We start from the raw sequence: 23,162 nt of genomic DNA, 5'->3' as shown, positions 1-23,162 counted from the left end.
GACAAGTTGAAGGGTGGATCACATGCACAGTATCAAAAACGTTGACATTGACAAGAAATTATAAAAGTGATATGAGAGTTTAGGCCGGGGCGCTTGGGGCGTTTTGCAAAGAGATTATTCATCCAGCCTCGATAGTTGGCCATGACACAGCGCCTTCCGAGCCAGGTGTGTTTAAGCGCTCCTGTCTGCTATCCAAGCAGTTTGCCAAGTCCACAAAGAGTGCTGGTTAACAGTCTTGTGCAAAACTGTGAGTTCAAGCACAGGCCCTCCTGTTCAGTGTCATCAGGTCAATATGTACCCCATACTTGTGGAAAGGCTATGTGCTTGGGTTTCATTTGACAGTTTACCTTTCCCCCACACAATGCTGGTGGTCACTGAAAGCACCTCCACCCTTATGCATTTAGGTGGTGCAGAGTGAAGAACCTGCATTGTTAATGTATCGTTCAAACAAAAAATCTCCATCCTCCGAAGAGAAACAAAATATGATGATCAAAGTCAAACGTTGTCACATGCATGCTACTTAGGCAACCCCAAGTGAAGCACTGGTCCTTACGGGAAAATCATTTCCTGTCTCAGGGTGACATCTGGTAGCCATGGCCTAAAAGCTGTCACAGATACGTGCCTACGATATCCCGTAGACTAAAAATCGTAGTGCACGAGTTGAAGAAACAGAAAACTACGAGGCATTTAAGGCCCTTCTCGAGATTTAAGGCAGCCATTTCCAGATGCCTAGAAGCTGTCTCCGAGACGTCTATGACACCGTCATTTCCGTGCTGTTTCGCGCATCCACACGGCCAGCATGAAGGTACAGTACTACCTTGTGTCGTGAGCACATACCACGCGCGGAGGATCGCCAACTGATTCGCCGCCGACCATGCACTTCCCTTAGCTAAAGGGATCTTTATGATCGTGTGAATGGGGTACCGCGGCTCTGACAAGCACTGTTCTACAAGCGGCGTCTTGGAGCACGCACCTCTTCACAGAGGACCTGCGGCACTTGGACCAGAGAGCCGCCTAGAAGACAGCGCTCGGTCGCCTCGTCGTCGTCGTCGCTGTCCGACGAGAGGTCGCCGTTTACCTGCGACCAGCGTGGCCTCGCCTCCCTCGTCATCGCTGGGAATCTTCGGCGGGCCCGCGTCCCAGGCACGGCACGGGCTCAGCTGAGCGACCGGAGACGCATCCCCCCGACGCTCTCCTCGAAGGACCTCCCCTTTTTACAGCTCGCGGCGGACCACTCCACCGACAACATTCTCCGATTTCTCGCCGTTAAATAGTCAAGCGTAACAACCGCCACATCACTCCACCGATTGATTTTAGGCTTTCAACTACCAAAACTGTCGCAGGCAGCCCGACAGCCCGCCATGACACCGCAGGCTTCGGCTTGCTTTGGCCCTTGGGCTCTGGCTCTGCTCGAAGCTACTTAGCGGTGTTGGATTAGATTTTATACCAAAACTCTAATTCTAAAAAAAAAAAAAAAAAAAAAAAAAAAAAAAAATTACCCTAGGTGCAACAAATAAAAAAAAAATCGAAATATTTTTATTTTCGACTGCATCCTGCTGTTCAACGTGGTTGATCGGTTGATCTTGTTGCATTCGCCCATCCCCCAGCCCAGCCTGCGTTCTGTCCGTCACCGTGCCGACGGTGCCGACCGTGCTTTGCAGAGAAAACAAGTCAATTTCGAGCGCATTGCTATTTTTTTCTTCGCATCGGGTTTGCGGCACCTTTCTCGTGCTGCTACCGGTGCCCGGTGCTACGGCCACTACGGCGTTCATTTAGACGAAAGGTATAATGACAGGTTGTTGTGGTAAGTTAGATCCAGGCAGATCCAGGCAGGTCTAGGTTCGACGAAATTCAGAGGATGGAGAGCTCTCCCTTTCTCCGACGCAGGCAGCTCCCGCGCTCCGGAGTGTCGCTGAGCAGCTGGGTCTGGGTTGACTGAGTCAGCCGAGATTCGTCCAGGCAGGAGCTCCCGCGCGAGGCTCCTCTCGATGATGAAAGAGGGAGACGTCGACTATGTCGCCTTCTTGACCGGTAAGCGATCAGTCCCCGGAGGCGGGCCGCCCCGCAATACAGCTCGGTTGTGGCTCCGGGCGCAGACTCGTCGGGCAAGGGTCGCGCGACGCTGTCCGACATGCACTCCGTGTCCTGCTCCCGGCGTCGGGCCTTCCTGGTGGGCGGCGCCGTCCTCGCGTTCGTCTTCGTCGTTGCCCTGATCGCGGCCTTCGCGCGGCCCGTGCCGCGCTGCCCCGCGGCCCCGCGCGAGGCGGCCGGCACCCCGGAGGTGGTCCCTGCCGCGGCGAACCCGGGCTACCGCTGGAACGACATCCGACTGCCGGGTTTCGCGCGCCCGCTCCACTACGAGCTGCTGATGCGGCCCAACCTGAGCGAGGCCGCCAACCGGGGCTCGGTGAACGTGACCCTGGCCGTGCTCAGGGCCACCGACTTCCTGGTGCTGCATGCAAAGAACCTGAGCGTGACGCGGGCGCGGCTGTGGGGCGGCGGTGCATCGGTGCTTCGCTGGCACGAGATGCCCGAGCACGACCAGCTGCACGTGCAGCTCAGCGGTGCCATCCTACCGGGCAACGCCACGCTGGGCCTAGACTTCGAGGGCCCCCTGCACCGGGACCTGGTGGGCCTGTACGTGAGCTCGTACGCGACGGCGGCCAACGAGACGCGCCTTCTGGCCGTCACCCAGTTCGAGCCGACGTCGGCGCGGAGGGCTTTCCCGTGCCTGGACGAGCCGGCCCTCAAGGCCACCTTCGGGCTTACCGTCTGGCACGACGCCGCGCTCCAGGCGTACGCCAACACGCGGCCGCTGGAGAGTCATCTGGAGGGCGGCGTCCGCGTGACGCGCTTCGAGCGCACGCTGCGCATGAGCACCTACCTGCTGGCCCTGGTGGTGTGCGACTACGGGCTGCTCAAGGACCAGCTGGGCACGCTGCAGGTGAGCTAGGGGAAAACACGTCTCCGACCGGTTTACCGCATCTTTAAAAGTGGTCCCTCGATTTGACGACACCATAGAAGTGCCAGACTCTTGCAATCCTGGCGGTGCCAGAATGCAACAGCTTGTCGCCCTGCAGCCAGATTGTCGATGGAAACCAAATTGATGGGGGATGGCCTGACGACAGCGGCCCTTGCATCTGCTTGCCTCTTTCACTAGCACTAGTCTGTGACAAACCCCCGGGATGCTACTCATTGCCACTTCGGGACCATTTTTCATACATATGGCGGGATAGGACGGTAAACATACCGGACGACGGCGCATTTCGCGCACCGTAGCACCGCCAAGGGGTCCAAAGGGCGAGGTGCTTCACCAGGCGGTGCAGTTACAGGTGCTGGTTCCGGAGGAGCAGAGGTCCCAGGGCAGCTTCGCCCTAGGCATCATGAAGGGGGCTCTGCAGTTCTTCAACTCCTTCTTCAACATCAGCTGCCCCATGAACAAGCTGGGTGAGTGCGACTTGCTGCTCGGACAGATCCTCGGCACGACCATCGTTCTGAGGAATGCTCGGTACCGTTTGCAAAATGCAACAGATGCTTTTGGGTGGAACCCGAAGACTTTGAATAACCGGAGGTCCGATGATATGTCCGTTTACATTGCCCACAGTCCTCAGGCTTACAAATTGTTCAAATTCAGCCTAGCTGACCCACGTCGTCCAGGTGAAAAAATGTTCTTCGGATGGCAGTCGGAGTTCCCTCCAGTAACCCGAATCCGTTTTTGCCGTTCGGGACATGCAGCCTCGCAATGTGGGCATGAAGCCTACTTACCATCCATCGCTCCGGCTTTCCGAAGTTTTGCTGAATGCGGGCCTCTTAGGGAGCCGAGCACGTTCGTTTGAACCAGAAACGTCAACCAAGGGTTCAGCGTGGCCGTGTGGCTCGGAACGGCACTCCGAACGGGGAACGTAGACCACGACCTCCATTTGCCGCAGACCTGATCGCCATCCCAGACTTTGGACCCGGGGCCATGGAGAACTGGGGGCTGATCACGTTCCGGATGAGCTCGCTGCTCTACGACGACGGGGTGACGCCCGTCAGGAGCAAGGAACGCATCGCGTCCACCGTGGCCCATGAGCTGGCCCACCAGGTGAGGCCGGGACCGGGTCCAAGATGCCCTGCCAGCCCCCTCCGGCGACGCAGTGGTTCGGCAACCTGGTGACCATGGCCTGGTGGGATGATTTGTGGCTCAACGAGGGCTTTGCCACCTTCCTGGAGACGGTGTGCGTGGACCACCTGGAGCCCGAGTGGGGGCTGCTGGACCTGTTCCCCTACTCGACCAGCCAGCCGGCGCTGGACCTGGACAGCCTGCAGACCAGCCACCCGGTGTCTGCGCGGGTCCATGACCCAGATGAGATCGATGCCCTCTTCGACAGCATCTCCTACAACAAGGTGCCACGTACTCCTGGCACTGTAGCACAAGTACCTGCATGTTGCACGACCGTGCCAGAGTCAGGTCGGTAGGGTGAACACCAAAGTGTCTCACGGGGGGGGCGCACGTTGCAGGGGGCGGCCATCATCTCCATGCTGCAGAGCTTCCTGGGCAGCAGCCAGCTGCGCAGGGGCCTTAGCCTGTACCTGAACACATACCGCTTCAGCAACGCACGTACCAGCGACCTCTGGGACGCCTTCACCAACGTATGTGTTGCTTGACAAGAGCCGTGTCGGTTACGCTGCACACTTGCGGACGGCATGCTTGATGCAATTTCGCTTTGACGTAACTCGACAGCTAGGGGGCTGGCAACTGCGGTAAAATACTGAGCGTTCAAGGGGCACTGACACATCAAAATCGTATATTTTTTTATTACTCGAAACGATTGAAAACGATGCCGGGACATTACCCTCAAAATTTGAAGCTTGGGAATTCAGTATTTCTGAATTTAAAAAAAAAACAATTTCCAAATGCCAAATTTGAAGTTCCTGCGCGATCCGTGGCAGTGCAATGAGTCAAATTTTGCGGTCTCCTGCGACTCGACTTTCTTTCGGACCTCCGCCACCGCGACCCGAAGCGAGGAGGAGGTTAGCAGGCGGGATAGAGGGGTGCCGGCACGGGAAAAAAAACCGGTTTCTTCCCCGACTCGCCGATAAGCCTCTGCTCGAGCGCCGCCAACTTTTCCGAAGGAGGATACAAATCCAGGAAGCGACATTACAGTGAAATCTAATTTTTGGTATTTCAAAAAGACGGGCCGTAGTGCGTTTGCAATTGCGTTAAAAAACGTGTTTTACGATTGCCGTTATTAAATGTTATAGAAGTGTCGCCTACAAGGCTTCTAAATTTCCTGGTTTTTGGTGTAACCGATCAGAAGAAGCAAGAAGGTGAGTTCGGAAATTAAAAACAACGCGGAAAGACGAGGACCAGACAAAGAAGTGACACGGACGTAGCGCTGCCAGCGCTAGGTCCGTGTCACTTCTTTGTCTGGTCCTCGTCTTTCCGCGCTGTTTTTAATTTCCGAAGTATGTACCAACTCGCCCAAGCCTCAACTTAAGGAGGTGAGTGCAGGAAATACAAACAAAGAAAATAAAACGGATCGCGCGCGCGCAAGAAAATTTTTTTTTGCGATGCATTTTTTTTTGCGTGTCTATGACTGCAACCTGCATCGTTTTAGACAATAAAAAATAATACGACTTTTGGGGTGTCAGTGCCCCTTTCAGCCAAATTTTGGACGGTAGGTTAGAGTGCAGAAATAAAGAAGCCGACGCGATAGGGTGGACTTTGTCGCTTTGCACGGGCGCGTTTGGAAGGGTGGTTGATATCGAGGTGCATCTCGGTTAGGTATAGCTGATGGTGGGTTAAGAATGTAATACAAGCTCTGCTTCTAACATGGATGTGCTTGCGACAAAGCGTTATCAAAGACAGAAATCTCGTGATGAAGGGGGAGCATCTTCTGTTTTTCTCTCCTGTGGAAAAATATACATATGTTCAGGAGTCTAGGTTGGGTGCTTGATAACACAAATTGCAATGTCATTTTATAGCGTTATAATTTCAGATTTTGCATTATGTATGTTCCATACAAGATATGCATTAGAGAAAAATGTGGCATTCCCAATTCAGTCGAAAAACAAACTATTCTTTTTTGGGACAATATCGCAAACTGACACATTCATTCCTAATGGGTTATTTATTCACGCTGAATAGGAATTTGACTTAGGAAGAAGAAACATTTGCAATCCGAGCCGAGATCCACATTGTGTGTATCCGGTTTACTGAAGAACCTTTAGTATGGAACATTGTAGTGAGGTGGCATTCTCAGTGCACCACAAAATGTGGGGAAGGCGGCATTTATGGAAGGTGACACCGAACTGTAGTCAGGCCTAGACTGATTGGGTTACTGTAGACCATTCATGGCGACAAGTTTGAACGGAGCAGCCTGCATCGAGGCCATACTGGCCTTGACGCAGGCAGGAGGTAAAGGCGGGATAAGCACCAACATTGATGGCCCTGAGAGAACGAACAAGAAAAAGAATGGCAGACGACTGAATAAAGAAAGCAAACGATAGGTTAGGCGTATTCGGTTTGTCGCAACGCATTAAAATTAATCGGTTGCTCGTCAACTTTAGTTTTTCTTTTGTACCATGCACGGCATAGTTGTTTGCTCCCAAAATGAAGCCCGAAAAACCAGGTACCGACCTTGCAAGTGATATTTTGCTGCTGCTTCGTGTTAAAGAATCGACCGCCGGCAATCTGGGCCCTCTGGGAGCACCAATGTCTGCCTTTATGCCTCACCATTAGGAGGCGGTCGAAGTACATGGGAAATGGCGCACCTTTTCCTGTAGATTTATTAGATAAAATCGCGAGCACTCCAACGGCGCAACCGTTCAGTAGCGACCAAGGTGCCTGGTACGAAAAGCATGTGCACAAATGCGGCCAACAATGGGACATTGCCCCGGCTATAAAAGGCCTTTGGCACAACTGGCCGGGAAACCTCCGGGTGGAGGCATGCGACAAACAGAATCTAAACCTCTTCGACGTTACGCAACTTTCCCACATGGCGCCCTAACGTGTCTTTGCTGTCCTCCTGTCGGAATGACGCGGGACTGGGTTTTCTTCTCACAGTGAGCGTCTTTTAGAGTCTGCGCGACGGCATTGCTTTTACTAGTGAGTGCATGATTAGTGCTAATTGAGTCGGCACTGGGAGTGTCTGTGTCGTTTGGGGGGCATCCTTCTCTTTCCATAGTCACAGAGCGAGAACAGCAGGGCACATATTTAAATGCCTGACCTCTAGCACATATGCTCGATGCCTTTCGCCATTCTTTGGGTGCATGTGGGCACTCGAGGTACACAAGACGCCCAAGCGTTGCCAGAGGTAGGAGGCTCGCACTGGAGGCAAAACAGCAGAAGCTCCTCCCTCCCTAGTAGCGCAAGTAGTCCTGGGAATGTCTTTAGCCCGTGTCTGTCTTCCTTCTTGTGTTTGTCTTTTTAGGGCTTTTGACCATGGTTCAAAATGTCTTTAGGATGTTGTAACGTTCCAGGGATGTCCTGTGGACGTTAGTAGGACATTTGGGCTGCCATTCTCACCTTTCGGTGACTATGGGCGATTATTTCTCTCATCGTCTGCTTGTTTGCTCGCAGGTGACCTCTGGCCTGGTGGACGTGGCGGAGGTGATGGACACCTGGACCCGCCAGAAGGGCTACCCTGTGGTGCGGGTGGTCCTGTCCCCGGACGGGCAGCTGGCACTGAGCCAGCGGCGGTTCCGCCTTGTGCCCTCGCGCTCCGACGTGGCCTCCGAACCGACTCCGGACCTGGGCTACCGCTGGTTTGTGCCCCTGAGCCTGCGCACGGACGGCCCGAGCACCCATCTCTTCTGGATGAACCGGACAGACGGTGGGTGCCGCTGTCCCGTGTTCCTAGATCGCCGTAAAACTTCCCTCAGACGCTCTAAGACAGGGAGCATTTGAAATCGCGTCGGAATATTTGTGGCCCCTGGCACAATTGACACGCTTCGTCCGCTACGCTATGAGAAACCTGGAGCACCTACTTTCCCGCCACGCGCGGTGAAACGTCAGCCTCTGTGCCACGGCGTTTCTAAATTGTTTTGGGCCTTGTTTACCGAGCTCCCTCCATAGAGTGCTGCGATTGGTTCTCCCAAACGCTCTGTGGGAAAGTAAGTTCTCCAGGTTTCTTAAAGTATAGCAGTAAGTTTTGGAGAAAAACAAGATATCATCGGCTCTGTACCTTTAAATGTGCCGAGTCGCGTAAAGATTTCTTCGTGGGTGACTCGGTGTATCTAGGCGAATCTAGCGTAGATATTTTGCGCGTGCAGTGATGCTCTTTGCAGGTTTGGCAGGTGAGGATTTCAAGCATATATTTCGACACCCGCAGCAATACGAGGAAACGCGTTATTAAAGAGAATGAGCCGTCTTGTTTAACCCCTTGCCTACTCATTTTTTTTCTTTAAAGATCGCACAGAAAGCTTTATTTAAATCAAGCAATTTGCGTCAAAATAAAGAAAAACGTTTCCTTGGCTTTCAGGCATAGTCTCGTGCTCTATACCAGGACTTCTGGTCGTCTCCTCTTCTTCAGTAGTTCTTCACAGTATGATAGAAATCGAGAGATTAGCAGAAACCTCACATAGGACATCGTTTTGCCGAAAATTGGGGTCTCCACTATGGACCTCTTGGACCAGTTCATTTTGACTGTGTGTTTTTTCACTTGCGTCATAATGATGCACAATGCAAAGTATGCCTTTATCTCATCCGGAGTGGTGTCAAACCATTGCTCCTCATAGCATTTCTTGGGACGATCCTCGTCGCCCATCTCTTGTTCGGCGTAGCGATTTGTCTCAGCAGAGACAGACGCCCAAAAATCATGACTTGCAAACACGGAAAAGGTCGACAAGGCGCTTGTCTTCTCACCAAGACTGCGTTGAACCCTTGCTGACACACCTGGGGTTTCTACAAAGGTGAACTGAGCAGGCTGGTTGTCCCTCTTCTCCCAGTTCCACTGACGTGCAGACGAAGAAGTCGATGAAATGCTTCCAGGATTCGCATCGTTTTCAACACTTTTCTCACTGTCCGTTGAACTCTCATCGGATTCCGAGTAATCGGAAAGGCAGCAGGATTCGTCGTCAGAAATACTGGCGCATTCATCACTTTCAAAAAGAAGTCTTTGTATATCTTCGTCCGCCAAAGCAGACCTCCGCGCCGAAGACATGTTTTTGGCGCGCTTGCTTACAATAGCGCGCTTATTTTTTGTCAATGGAGCGCCCTCTCTCTGTCAAAAGGCAAAGCAAACAAGAAAAGAACCCAAGGTAAACAGGAGCAACAGGGGTAGTGCTGCCATCTGCCGCAGAGCTCACAAAACAAGCTCTGAAACCGAAACACGAGTCACACTCGTGGTTGGGTTTTATGGTTCGTAAATGGCGGCACGAGTGACACTCGTTATTAGTAGGCAAGGGGTTAAACACTATGACGCAAACAACAACAGGGTGTTTAGCGACCGAAAAAACCGGGAATTCTCAGGGATATTGTCAAAAAGTGAGCCCAGTCATTGAAAATGAGCCAGAAACACCATCGGGTGCCCTGAGAAAAGGCTTGAGGACTTGTGGGCAGAAGAATAGGCAATAAATTCTGCTTAGAGCGGAGCGCGGGCTCTGCTCACCCGATGTAGTGTGCTACCCGATGCAAAAGGAACAGCCGACGAATCCAGTCCAAGTCTTAGATTGGACTGGATTAATGGCGTGACACTAGGCTAGATCCAGTTAGAGCCACTAGATTTAGTAGCAAATGGAAAAGCTCCAGACTCCAACCTAATCCAAGCCTTAAGGGAATGTATCCAAAAGTGTGCAATCTGGCGGCCATGCTGCCATTCGGTTATTGACGTATGTGATTGAGCTTCGTGTTTTCATCGTGCTTCCGGAAGTGGCCTCTTCACCGACGATATGGGCGGCAAGAAAGTGCTCGTTTATTCCGAACTGGACAAGTCAGAATATTTCGGAATATGCAAGTTGGATTAAGCCAGTGCAAAATGATCCTCGCAGTGCTCAATGCCTTATGTTGTAACGGTCTTATATATTTAGCCGCCTCTACAGTGGTCAGAGAATTTCACTTGAAAATGTCAAGGAAAACCTGGAAAAGTCAGGGAATTTCAAAATAATAATTTGCTAGACGCCCTGAACAACCTCATACATTTTGAAAACAGTTGGTCGCTCGAGAATGCAAAGAAGAAGGGTAGCCAGTTATGATAATGACGTCTCCTAATGCAAAGCGTGCACCACAGTGTGGGCAACGCACAAGGGAGCCACCCTCTGGAGCGGAGTTTCACAGCCGAATTCAGTTTATTTTGACATGCTTTATTAGCGAGAAGGTATATTTGGGTTACCAAAAACAAAAAGACATTTACAAATCTCTGTAACATGAAATTAGAGCACAGCTCTTGACGAGGAGGAGGGGAGGGTACAATATGCCCCTCCTCCTCCTCTCCTCCCCCTTTCCTCCTCCTTTTCCACACCCTCCCATCCTCTTCCTCCTCCATACCCCTCCCTCCTCCTACAATTTCCCTGCTAAATTTAGCTGAAAAATTGATGCTATGTGACCTCTACACCAATTTAGTTTCCACCAATTTAGTGGGGAATATAACGTCACATGACTCGTTGTCATGTCACCTATGAACAAATTCAGTCTCTCCGCTAGATTTAGTGGGAAAAGTGACGTCACGTGGACCTCAGCACCAATGCGATTCCTCGCTAAATTTAGCGGGAATCGAATTGGTGTTGAGGTCACATGACATCAATTTTCTCACTAAATCTAGCGGAGAAACTGAATTTAGCAGGGAATTGAATTAGTGTTGACGTCACATGACGTCAGTTTTCTCGCTAAATTTAGCACGCTTACGCCAACGCTGCGAAACACGGAGACGGGCGCCTAAGAACTGTGCTCTAAAAGAAGATGGACCCATAGCCAGTTCGCAAATGATGTTTGACGTAACAACACACTTGACAGACAAGCACTCTGAGGACAGGAGCACACAAAAATAAATACTCACAAGGCGCTGACTGTATTTCGTATTTCGTCGGTTGTTATACTGTCTTCTTCCAGTCCTATGTACTAATAGCAAAATCTGAGGAATTCTGTTTGCAAAATCAAATTTGACGTGTTTGTGTTGCCCCTTACCAACCAAGCTCCAATGGGCAAGCCAAAAGAATGGCACAGACTGTGAGGATTGGCCCGCCATCACAGTGAAGGGACGCGGGAACAGGCTCTTTTCTTGGCGTGTTTTCGTTTGCACATGTGCCCCGGTGTGTGGGTGAACTGGCGACGCTCGTGCGAGCTGGGGCAGGGGACATATTTTGGAGAAGAGAAGAGAAGAGGAAGAGGACAGCACGTGGTGGGACCTTTTGGGAGAGATTCGGAAATGAGCTTCGCTTGTAAATAGACCTGTTTTTTTCTTCCCCCTATCCGCGGAGTCCTGTCTGGTTTACTCTTCCGTCAGCGACTATCAGCTGCCTCCGTCGTCGGGTCCCGGCGCAATCTCGAAGAAAGAACATCTTTACCCAGACGGCAAAAGAGAGTCTTGTTTGTATGGATTCAAGTGACTGGTCACATCATCTGGCAAGAATGTTGTTCGCTCAGCATTCTACGCCTCTCCACGACGGGAAGAAGTCCAGCTGAGCTACTTGTGGGCCGACAGATTATGACGGCACTAAATTGTCCGCACCCAGGCCTGGACGCCGACCTCAATGCCCGGAGCGAGGACTCCTACAGGAACCAGCCGTCGTCTAGAAAATAGAGAGATTTTAGCCAAGGCAGCGAGCGTACACTAGAAACTTTGTTGTGAATACTGACTGGGTGCCTGGCAGTATAGAATCAGCTGCGGGCCCCATATCCTACATTGTTCGAACAAGCCGAGGAAAATTTTGGTTCCAGCACATAGATCATTTGCGAGCTTGTACCTCAGTTGATGTTGGTGAATGTGCCGATGAAACCGTGGTAACAGCGTTGCTGTTGCATACAGTACCTTGGCCGTGGTTGGGTTTGCCCCGACGGCAAATCTCATTTCCACATTGGCCCAGTCCAGCAATCCCGAATTCTGAAACTCCAACAACACCGCTGCGTGCAGTTGGAGCCACATCCCCTAGCCCACCGATCCATTATCGGGAGACCAAACTACTTGGAGTTGTGGTGTCGCATTATTTCCTCCAAATGAGCAAGTAGTGACCCCTTTGCAACAATTAAGACGTTCCGAGCACATCACAATGTGCCCGTGTTATCTTTCGGATATGTGAGTAGGGAAGGAGTGTGGTGTCCCGGAAACGCGACACTCACGCGCCCCTGCGCTGCAATAGGGAAGAAGACGACGACGGAGCGTTCGTTCTGGACTACCACATTCTTTGAGTGGATTACCTCGTCCTTCGATTAAACAAAGTTTTACTTCATTACGAGTACATTTTATGCCTGCCGCCCAACTGCAGTGCGGGTGCCCTTTGCCGAGCGACCCCTGTGGATCAAGGCTAACATGAACCAGACGGGGTTCTACCGGGTCAACTACGAGGCCTCCAACTGGGCCGCCCTGGGCCACCAGCTGCATACGGACCACAGGGCACTGTCCGCATCCGACCGGGCGGGCCTGCTCGACGACGCCTTCACGCTCGCCAGGTGGGTGGTCGGCCCCGCCGAGGTTGTGCCGTCTGGAACTCATCAGACTGGCGCATTTGCCATCTCATTTCGCTCGTGCATCCAAATTCATCTTGGAAGAGGCAAGTTCATCTTGGAAGAGGCAACGAACGATGTCTCAAAAGTCGGAATGTCGCGCTCTCGGACGTCACCGTCCCGGCGGTCGGTCAAAGAAATGCCGGCGAAAAAGGCGGGCGAACACCGGGGTTGCCGTCGTTGAAGCATTTCATCTCGCGCCTGCTTCGGCGTGCGTCGACCATCCAGCTATGGAGCAACTTATTGCAGGGCGGGCATCCACCACGTTCACCCCCGCTGCCGTGCCTAGTTGGGACCATGGCAGGCAACGGCATTACACTTTCGCGAGGTTGTCGGGCAAAAATTGTGGGACCGCTTTTGAGGGTGCTGTAAGCAGACCGGTCGGAGATGCACTCCAGGCACCGTACTGGGAATGTGGCCCCTCGATTTGTACCTCGCTGCTGCCCGGCACAATCGTGGCGGTGGCACGGCGGCGAAGGTGAAGGCAGCAGACGCCCGCCCCGCCGCGAGTATACTCCGGCTCAAAAGTCGGCGGGACCAGAAGTTGGGATGCCTCAACAATGACAACAGCCGGATCCTCTCCTCCCTTTTGCTAAAACCAGTCTCGTATGCATTTTTCGAAAATGTCGTCAATTACAATTACTTTCATTAAAAAGTATTCAATTAGAGTACTTTAGACGAAAAGTACTTGGCCGTTACTTGAAAAAGTAAGCGTTACTATTTCAATTACCTCAGATTTTCGAAACGACAAATGTTTCTGTCCTTTCAGAAAGGGTCATTTTGTTCATTATTGGATTAGAACCCGTGCATTGCAAACTAGCTATCTTCTCAATCCAGCGATTTCGGTACACCATGCTCTCGTAGGAGACTTGGTTTGAGGATTCCTTGCTAAGAAACTTTTAGAAGCAAAAGGCACCATTTGAGAGGGGGAGGGGAAAATAGTAATGGATACAAGTAATTTTAGTAGTTTCAAAAATACTTCAAATTACTCTCGCCAACACTTCCTAACAAATGTAATAAAACAATCACAAAATTACTTCTAAAAGTAATTGATTATAAGTAATTTGATTGCTTGTAACGAAGACCGTACAAGTCTGGACAAAGCCTCTACGACCAACCTCCAGGATAGCAACATTTGACGGCACGACACTCCGTCTTTCGCGACGCAGCGCATTGCCACTTGAGCACCACCTTCGGCGCACCGGCAGAACGCGACGTCCGATGCACTGTTCGGAGACACGCTTCGTCGCGCCGCACCAGGACTCTCCTCACCCCAAGCGTCCCGTACACGCAGGGCCGGGGAGTTGAACGTGTCGGTGGCCATGGATCTATCTGGCTACCTGTCCCAGGAGCGAGACTTTGCCCCGTGGGCCACCGCGCTGCCCCACCTGCTGGAGCTGTTCCGGCTGGCCGAGGACAGTCCCCGGCAGCCTCTGCTGCAGGTAGGCTCGCGATCCGGCCGTGCCCACCCGGAGGTCGCTTCAATCGCCGCACAGGCTTGCGGCTTCTCGGACCGAGTTCTGGGAACCGAGGGGAGTACGCACCTGGGCCAAATTTACTCTGCCCTCCCCGTCACGAAAAGAGCGTATTTCCTGTTCGCGCTTCATTTTAGGAGCTCCGAAGCACCCACTGACGCACGATAATGATGCAAAACCTACCACTACAGTCGCGTCTAATTTATATGAACACCTTCATTTCTTACTAAAATCGTCTATATTGTGAGTCGTTTGTGATAATGAGGCAAAAATGCGCGTATTTTCCCGGTTCAATGCCGAAAAGATTGTCCATATAGTGGGGTATCCATGTTAACGGGGCCCATGTTAAGGAGTCCCTAACGTGTGACTCTAACCAGCACGTCCACTTTTCTTTACACAATCCTTCTGCACCGCTTAATCGCATTAAGGCCGAGACGGCGGCCATTGATCGAGAAAGATGGGCCTCTCTCGAGATAGAAAGGAATGCTCATACAGGGCGACAGAGTTTAACCGTGAGAGTGACGTCGAGCACGTCAAAAGAATTCACGCTTTAGTTTTCTTACAAATATCAACGACCATTGTCCCGCGATCGCGCGAGACATGTGCCACGAGCGAGCACTGCGCTGCCATCGGCTTCGAAGGACCGCACGAGGAATACACCTCGCGCGTTGGTGCGTTCGATGCCGCTCATAAGGCGAGCGCACTGGGGGGCCTCACTGAAAACTCGCCTCGCAGCGGCACCTGCTGGCCCTGCTGGGACCGACGGTGGAGGCCCTGGGTTGGCGGGACGAGGGTTCGCACCTGGAGCGGTGAGTGGGCGCCGCTCCCCTTTGGGCCGCCACCGCCGTCTCCGCCCCCGCCCCGCAGAAAGCTGAGGGCCGAGCTGCTGCTGGCCGCCCTCGAGTTGGGTGACCCCCAGGTGCTGCGAGAGGCCGGACGCCGCTTCGACCAATGGGCGCAGGGACGCCAGCCGTGAGTGCCATCCCATACGCCGCCCGAAACGCAACCCCAGCTGGTGCACGTACCGCATCCTCGTTTTCGTTTGTGGTTCCTCGATTTCTGCCCTACGATGTCCCGCTCGTGCCCCAATGGTGACACGACAGTAGACGTGCAGGCAGCAGACGCCTGTTCTGCTGCAGCACATACTTCGGCCAGACGGCTTGCGGGAGCTCCGGGAGCTGGGATGGTGCAACGACAATAACATTTGCGTTCGCTCGTCTTTCTTTCTTTGTTCGAACTTCTCCAACTAACTGCCAGTATCTTGACATTGACAGCACAACGCGGCTTCTGCGACGTAATTTGATGCCGCTTCCAGGCCACTTCCGACGCATAGGCGGAATAAGGCGATCAAAGATGCGGTTTGCGCAGCATACCTCTGAGACGCTTGGGCCAGTCCCAACGGCAGGCCCCGTGCCACGCAGGGTCGCAGCCAACCTGAAGGACGTGGTGTACCGGGCGGGCGTGCTGCAGGGTGGCCGCAAGGAGTGGGATCTTTGCTGGGGCCGCTACCTGTCCTCCCAGGTGCCTTCGGAGAAAGCACTCCTGCTCCAGGCCCTGGGGGCGACCAGGGACCTGTGGCAGCTGCAGCAGTAAGCGGTCCTCGGGCGTCAGTCCGCGGGCCAACGCCGGTTCCGCGTCTTATGTACCGTATTTTTCGGACTTGTACGTGTTTACAAGTTGAAATTTTATGCTGTGCAGTTTATGTGCAGGTGGGAACTATGGTAATAAAATTATTACCAATCCAATAATTTCCACCGATCCCTCCCCCAGTAGGTCAAAACGTTATGAACACTAACAGCACTAAGGATGAGGAGCACAAGAAGTGGACAAGACGAGCGCCAGCTAAGAATTGATGTTCTAATACGCAAGAGTAAGAAAAATGTAAGTGGAAGATGTAGAAGGAAGCAAATGAGAAAGAACACAAAGGAGCTCTGAATCTGGAATAAAATTTACTATAAATAAATGTGAGGTAAAATATATGTGACTAAACTTTATGTAAAAGAAATGAACAAAAAGAGAAGGAAAATAATTCTTTAAAAATGAATTGGCAAACAAGAACAAAGATAAAGAATAACGTTGATGTCGACATATTTTTAAGAGCAGTTCTTCTTTATTTTTGTTCTTGTTTGCCAATTTGTTTTTGAAACTTTTCCTGTTTTTATTCATTTCTTTTACATAGCATTTAGTAACATATATTGTACCATATATTTATTTATAGTAATTTTTATTCCAGATTTGCAGCTCCTCTGTCTTTTCTCTCTTTTGCTTTCTACTAGATCTTCCCCTTACATTTTTCTTTCTCCTCTTTCTTATCCTTGTGTATTAAAACATCTGTTGTTAGTCAGTGCTCGTCCTGTCCACTCCTACCTGGGGATCGGTGGCCGAGTAGGCTAGCACACACCAGGTCGGAGCATGTGGAGTGAAGGCCGCAGAACCCAGCATCCTGGGTTCGATCCCCACCCCCCGCCTGTTTTGATCTGGATGAGCATCGTACCGGCGTGCGGTCGTGATCACAACTGCGTGGTGCACGTTAAAGAACCTAGCCTAGTGGTTCTACTGCACTGGCTAAATTGCTTATCTACAGTAGGTAACATTATCATCATGTTTTGGCAGACTAAACTCCTGCTGTATAAACAACTAACGACTAATTTGTTTTTTTGTCCTGTCCACTTATACCAGTCCTTGTCCCTTGTGCTGTTTATGTTCGTAAGGGGACTATGGATTTCTTTTTTCTTAACCATTTATTATGACGCAATGTGACAAATTTGTGAATTACAGAGTATGTTAATGAGGATCGATGCAGTTGGTATCATACGAGCTTCTTTGTTAGCTAATAAGGCAGGCATTTGTCAAGATGTACTCTGTATAGAAAGCTTTTACATGCAGACTATGTATGGGTGCCTAGTGCGCACAATTTGAGAAAAATCTTTTAGAGGCGAAGCTCCTTAGGGTCGAGCCTTGTCCATCCGTCCGGCGTCCGTGCTCACATCGATTGCACTGCCTCCGGGATCGGCCAAGTTTAAAAAAAAACAAAAACGTACGCCCGCACAAAACTCAGGACCGCTTGCTTACGAGGCAGACGTCTCAAGCACTGCGCTACACTTTAACGTTGCATGTGGCCGCTCAGCATCTATACAGGAGAGGGCGCTGCGATCAAATGTGTATATAATCGCGTTCAACTTTGCATAAACTTCGCATAACATAAAGCAGTAATAATGATGTCGAAACGCAACCCGGAACTCAGCACTACCTATGAGCAAAAAAAAAAAAAAAAAAATCAGCACCATCAGCACTATTTATGAACAATAAAATCAGTATCATCAGCACCACCAGAGCTTCGCCCCAAATCATTCACCACGTGGAGATGCGGCCTCTTTTTATTTCAACCAAAATTTGCTCCCACCAAATTGACACCGGATGCGGAGGAAAATACGGTATATTTTGATGGCCACGAAATGGCGTGACCTGGCACTTCCGCTTCCAAAAGCACGGGGCACAGGAGTGGACAGAGGGTTGACATTTCAGGCACCACTAAAACTAAGTCTGGACACTGCCCAGCGTCGAGCTTGAGCCCTTGCCCAATATAGGCAATATTGTGCAGGTACCTGCAGCTGTCCCTGGACCAGGACCGCATCAAGGCGCAGGACGTGCACACGGTCATAGGGGTGGTCTGCGCTAACCCCATTGGCCACCTGGTCACCTGGCACTTCCTCAAGACCCACTGGGACTCCATCTACAACCTGTGAGTGCACGCCCAAGAGACGCAGACTTTCGGAGTCCAAATTTTGGTCGCCGCAGGAGCAAGTCCTGATTTGGTAGTCACGGAGCGAGCCGAGATATCTTTCGCAGATGACTCGTCTCCTAACATGTGCGAAAAATGAGGGCTTGTCTGCTGCCGGATGGCACTGTCGTACGAAAATAAAACGAGAAAACACCTATGCATATCTACTAACTAGGCATGTGCAAATAATGATTTTTGAATTCAAAGTGAACCCGAAGTGAATTGTGGTTGGCCGTTGGGTCGAATATAGAGCAGTTTCTCCGAGCCTTTCACTACTGCTCCATGTTTAGATGCAAACCCAGCTGAACTCGTAAAGCTTGTTGCAAAGCTTTCCACTTGTCCATTTCTAAGCTAAGTTAATTTTAATCCAACTATATTTATGGACTGTGGCCTCACGAAGTCCAGTGCCTACATTGGATAGCAGGTAAATGATACAGTTGACGTAAAACTAAACCTATCGAGATGTCAAGATATACCTAATCAAGAGGAGGTATAAATCTTGTTATATGCAAGTATCTTTTCTTAAATTTCAAATTCGAAAACAAAAAAAAAAAAGATGGGTATGAATGTTGAACGCAGGTTGTCAGGACATTTCTGCCTAACAAATACTCTTGCATAATAGCTGCGGTTTAATTTTGAAAATTTTACTGTGCTACATTCACAATTTTTTTTTTTAAATACACCAGGTGCACGTACGAACCATCTTGCTTTGAAACTGTGCTTTTCTTCTCAGCTCGTGACTGCCATATCTGTACTTTTTAAGATGTTGATCGCTGCGGGTTAGCCCGTTCAGCGTGCTTCTCACCGAGCACCGGTGCACCGTGAAGCAGCAACACCCGCGGGTGTTGCTTCTTCGCAGCGTATCGGTGCCCGGTATGAACCACTGCACTAAACGACACTAACCCACCACGATCAGCACTTGGAAGAATATGAATATTGGAGTTCATTTTGAAGCGAATATTAAATAGTGTATGAATCAAAACTATTGTTCAAATATTCGCACAACTATACTTCTAACAAAAGCAACAAACCAAAAGCAAAATTGGACTGTCTGTTACAAATTGAGTCCCGAGGGAGGTGCAATCGAAGGCAAGCTTAAATTTCGAATCTCTGTTTTATCACAAAGGAAGCAATCGACTACTATCCATGCTCTTTTACCAAACACAAGTAATTTTGCTCTTGGCACTGGCTGAAACTCATTGGTGGATAAAGAAACACTATCAATAGCCACATCAGCGGCTGAAAGTAGTTATGCAGGTAGGTGAGAAGCTCTCACCAAAGTATCGCCCTGTCTTAAACTCACAAACAGATGAAACATAAAAATTTTTTATTGGTCAATATTGTTCGCCCAGCAAAAAGCTGTGCGACATCCACTCGGCAGCTGAGAAAGCTCTCGCTCTCCCCAATGACCAAAATCAAAGTCCCAGTGCAGCCGCCTCGGCAGTTCCGAGGCAAAGCACTGGTGTAAGTATCTTTAGTTGACGGGTCTGAGTTCCGGCTGAGGTGTCTGCAACATGACAGAGGCTAAATATTAGAGAAGGCACCGTCGCATATCAAAAGATACCCAGGTGGTTGATATTAATTCACTACTCTTTGCTGGGGTTTGCCAGATGCCCTCCATTGATTCGGCATGTAAAGCCCCAAATTGGATTTCAACCCCCGGCAACACGGTGCCCGTTGCAGGTTCAAGGAGACCACCTTCTCGCTGGACAACATCTTGTCCGAGCTCCTGCGGAGGTTCAAGACCAAATACGACTACCGGGAGGTAGGCGGGCGCCCCTGTGGCGTCCCCAATGCCGGAGCCTCCCGCCCTCGCAGGTGGAGTCCTTCTTCGGCCAGGTGGACCTCAAGTCCGGCCGCGTGGCCCTGGAGCAGGCCCTGGAGCGCATCCGCTCCAACATCTTCTGGAAGGACGATCTCGAGCCTCAGCTGAACGCCTGGCTGGAGGCCGCACCACCCCCAGCCTAGGCTGTCCCGGTCAGACGACCTGGTTAGACGTCCTGGTCGGACGTCGTGGTGAGACATCCTAGTCAAACGTCAAAGTGTCCTGGTCATTACTACGAAGTGTCCTAGATGGAAGCCCTGATCGGTCTTCAGCGTGCCCTGGTCAGACTTTTGAATGTTTTGATTAGACCTCAGAGTGTCCAGGTAGGACTTTATAGCACTCTAGTCAGTCTTTGGGGTGTTCTGGTTAGAGAACCCAATCACATGTCTTGGTTAAACATCCTCATAAGACTTCAGAATGTCCTGGTCAGACGTCAAAATGTCCTAGTTAGACGTTTCGGTCGGACGTCTTGGTTATACATCCTGATCAGGCTTTAGAGTGTCTTGGTCAGACTTTGGAATGTTCTGATCAGACTTAAGAGTCTACTCATCAGACTTAGGAGTGTCCTAGTTAGACATCCCAATCATACATCTTTGTTAGACATCCTCATAAGACTTCAGAACGTCCTGGTCAGACGTTTGGTCAGACGTCAAGCTTCAAAATGTCCTGGTCAGACTTCGGTGTCTTCTGGTCAAATGTCTGAGCAGAGCTCTTTGAGCTCTTCTGGGCACCATCTATCCACAATTTTATGGCAGCTCCACCAAGAAATGGAGGTTATAGGAGGACGCCAGCCGTAAAAACACCACGCCGGCCGAATTCCGGTGGGACGTTCGTGTGGTGGCTTGGGCAGCATGATCAAAGGGTAGGCTGATCTCTCGTCTGTGCCAACCAGGGGAAGCCTCTGCCTAGTAAAATAATCTGAGCTCTCTGCTCGGATCTCACCTCTCGTCCTCCTGCCCAGTGGAACACCTCTGTGTCACCGTGGGCCGGTGGGACTGGGCTCCTGCCGGCAGCACTTGTGGGGACGGCAGGAGCCCTGCGAAATGTGTTCCAGAACTACAACTGGAGCGGAACTTGTGTCGCGTGGCTCAAAACCGGGAAAAATGAACCAGTATATTATACGAGTTTGGCACTAGTCTTCTCCAATGATATAATGACAGGCACACTGAGGTCTGGTCTTCAACAGCCAAGTGCACTTTATAGCTGCATACCATTCGTTGATTGCGGTGTGAGAGGTGTCTATGGTAGTCATACCAGTACATTTGAAAGGGGGAGGTGGCTTGAGTGTCGCACTAATGGGCGATTTAGCTTTGCTTTGCAGACAGTTCTGTGAAAAGGCAAAAATGTTTGCATCAATATAAGTTCAGACTCAGAAATGTTTTGGGCACTGTGCATTATGTCACTTGGTGAATGTTACTGGTGTAAATCTGTAAATAGTTCACTGTGAGCCTGTAAAGAGCCTTTACGCTTTCATAAATTGCACGCGAGGTTCAGTGTTTGACTTTTCAGTTTTTAGCAGCATTTTGCTGTATGTTAAGCACAAACGTTTATCATTGTGTGATTTTGTGACAGACTCCATTGTCTAGTCATATTGTTTTCAGCCTTCTGATATGCTAGAAGAGGGATTGACAATCAGCAAGGTAGTGTGGGAGGAGTGCTTGCACTTGTCTCGCAGGTGAAATTTGTGTTCTCTTTTATCATTCGGTTTTGTATGTGAAACTAATTTTCCCTCAAACTTTTGATTATTTTATTTATCCATATTGTCTCAAAACTTCTCAACATAGGAGGGCACTTTTAAACTTGCTGTCAGGGTTGATATTGAGATTCTTTACAGTCAGAGTGTTGCAGGTATGGGGAGCATGCAGTGCTTTAGGGCAACTGTCTTTTTGTGATTGCCTTTGACTGATTGGCCGGCCTTGGTTAATGTAGCACTTCGCCTTATATGCTTTCGTTTTGAGTGTAAATTTTGAAAAGGCATTTTCAAAAGTGGGTGTCTTTGTCTGTATGCTGTACATGTCTGTTTGACATATATAAATGCTGTTGTATTTATTCCGTTACTTTTTGGGCCCAATCACTTAGTTGCCCGATAGTCATCATTTCATGTGGACTCTGTGGCTCCCCTTGGCCATGAATACCATCATTTGTTAATGGGCTATGACTAGGGTAATGGCCCAGTGCCCACTAAAAGAAAGGCAAAACAAAGACCACATGGCAGTAGACTGAATGGAGACGACGCCCATTTCAGAGAAAAACATTAAACTTCTATACGTTATAAAAAACTACATACACCGATAAATGTGCACTAAATATTTCCAAGGGGAGTGCAAAGAAAAATGAAATCTGGGTGCCTGTAATTTTGTTGCACATTAGTTGGCATCTGCTCGAAAGTTCAACATAGACGCCAGACATAGTAATTTTGCCTTTCTTCAGATATGTGATGTGAAAGGCCCAAGCAGCAGAACTAATGTCCATGTTATACTGCTGCAGTTTTCAAAGTTGTGCGCTGCTGTGTGCATTTTCCAGTGTCCTTTGTTCACAAATTGTGCACACTGGAGTTGTGCCAATGCAGAATACAGCACACTAAACACTGATTTGACCTTGATAGACTAAGTGCCCATTTATTCTGCTGAATCATGCTGAGAAAGTCGAAGAAGCAGGCAGACCCTCATATCCAATACTGAGAGCATCGCGAAGTTCCGCAATATTTTTAATAGTTTGAGTATTTGGGCCGGTTAGGTATACTTGGGCTGCAGACTTTCCGGTGTTAACTGAAAAACGCCAGTAAACGTCCATTGATGGCAAATATAAAAACCGGTTAAAACCGAAAAGCGCCAATTGCTAAATATCTTTGTCCTAGTGACAGACATTTTTGCTGAAATCCTTCCTATGTAGGCGTTTGTAAAACGTGTCATCTTGCCAAGAATCTTGCAGTCTGCTGATCTCCATTCAGTGGCCACTATGTCTTGGAAAACAATGCCAAGGTTGCTGTCCTTCAAGGCAGGGATGTTGGCAGTGATCTTGCAGGACAGTGGCTCTTGAGGTCAGTCACAGTTGGTGCCCTTCTTGTAATCAGGTCAGAATGGGAGGAGAGTTTGAAACTGTGCTGGCGGTCGTTAGTGGTCGGATACACTGGGAAAGAAAACAGTATGCCGTGAATGCCGCAGTTGATCTCGCGCTATTCTCGAAGCTTCCCCAAGCCTCGCTGGACGTTTTGGGACTACCCTTTTGAGCACTTAAGATAGCATTTTTGAAACTGTGTGTTGTGAACAGAAAGGAGGGTGCAAGCACGACGAATGTGAGCCTGTCGAAGTGTGCGTGCATGTATTATAAACGATTAAGCGTGAAGAACATGAAAAGTGTATTAAAAATGATGTCAATAAAATATTCACTCTTTCGCTCTTTGGAGTATTTATAATTATTTTGTTTCTTTCAATGATAATC

At 50.0% G+C, this 23,162-nt stretch overlaps 2 protein-coding genes across 2 annotated transcripts in view; one reads left to right on the top strand and one right to left on the bottom strand.

The window, feature by feature from the left end:
* LOC8033554 (nuclear factor related to kappa-B-binding protein) overlaps positions 1-1,412 on the bottom strand; it is a 65,324-nt gene extending 63,912 nt beyond the window's left edge. The window contains exon 1 of the mRNA XM_029972679.3: positions 974-1,412. Coding sequence (XP_029828539.2) covers positions 974-1,111 — 138 coding nt within the window. The 5' untranslated portion in view covers positions 1,112-1,412. The remainder of the gene's footprint in view (positions 1-973) is intronic.
* A 167-nt stretch (positions 1,413-1,579) lies between these two features.
* LOC8039091 (glutamyl aminopeptidase) lies at positions 1,580-23,136 on the top strand. The gene is made up of 16 exons (XM_029972653.3): positions 1,580-1,804; positions 1,888-2,031; positions 2,097-2,944; positions 3,327-3,447; positions 3,930-4,084; positions 4,138-4,386; positions 4,501-4,632; positions 7,565-7,817; positions 12,403-12,586; positions 13,935-14,082; positions 14,851-14,924; positions 14,983-15,087; positions 15,537-15,704; positions 17,717-17,857; positions 19,580-19,661; positions 19,715-23,136. The coding sequence occupies exons 2-16, from the start codon at positions 1,989-1,991 to the stop codon at positions 19,862-19,864; spliced, it is 2,853 nt and encodes a 950-aa protein (XP_029828513.1). The 5' UTR covers positions 1,580-1,804; positions 1,888-1,988; the 3' UTR covers positions 19,865-23,136.
* Positions 23,137-23,162: the final 26 nt, after the last annotated feature.

The sequence above is a fragment of the Ixodes scapularis genome, unplaced genomic scaffold, assembly GCF_016920785.2.
Source record: "Ixodes scapularis isolate PalLabHiFi unplaced genomic scaffold, ASM1692078v2 PGA_scaffold0__279_contigs__length_252992795, whole genome shotgun sequence".
Classification (NCBI taxonomy): Eukaryota; Metazoa; Arthropoda; class Arachnida; order Ixodida; family Ixodidae; genus Ixodes; species Ixodes scapularis.
Note: the sequence above shows the minus strand (reverse complement) of the source record. Positions and strands in the feature narration are given on the sequence as shown.

Excerpts from the sequence above, each read along its gene's own strand:
- LOC8039091 (XM_029972653.3), top strand. The coding sequence starts at position 1,989 with ATGATGAAAGAGGGAGACGTCGACTATGTCGCCTTCTTGACCG. Across the intron at positions 14,083-14,850 it reads CCCGGCAGCCTCTGCTGCAG|CGGCACCTGCTGGCCCTGCT; the intron begins GTAGGCTCGCGA and ends CTCGCCTCGCAG. Across the intron at positions 17,858-19,579 it reads TGGGACTCCATCTACAACCT|GTTCAAGGAGACCACCTTCT; the intron begins GTGAGTGCACGC and ends TGCCCGTTGCAG.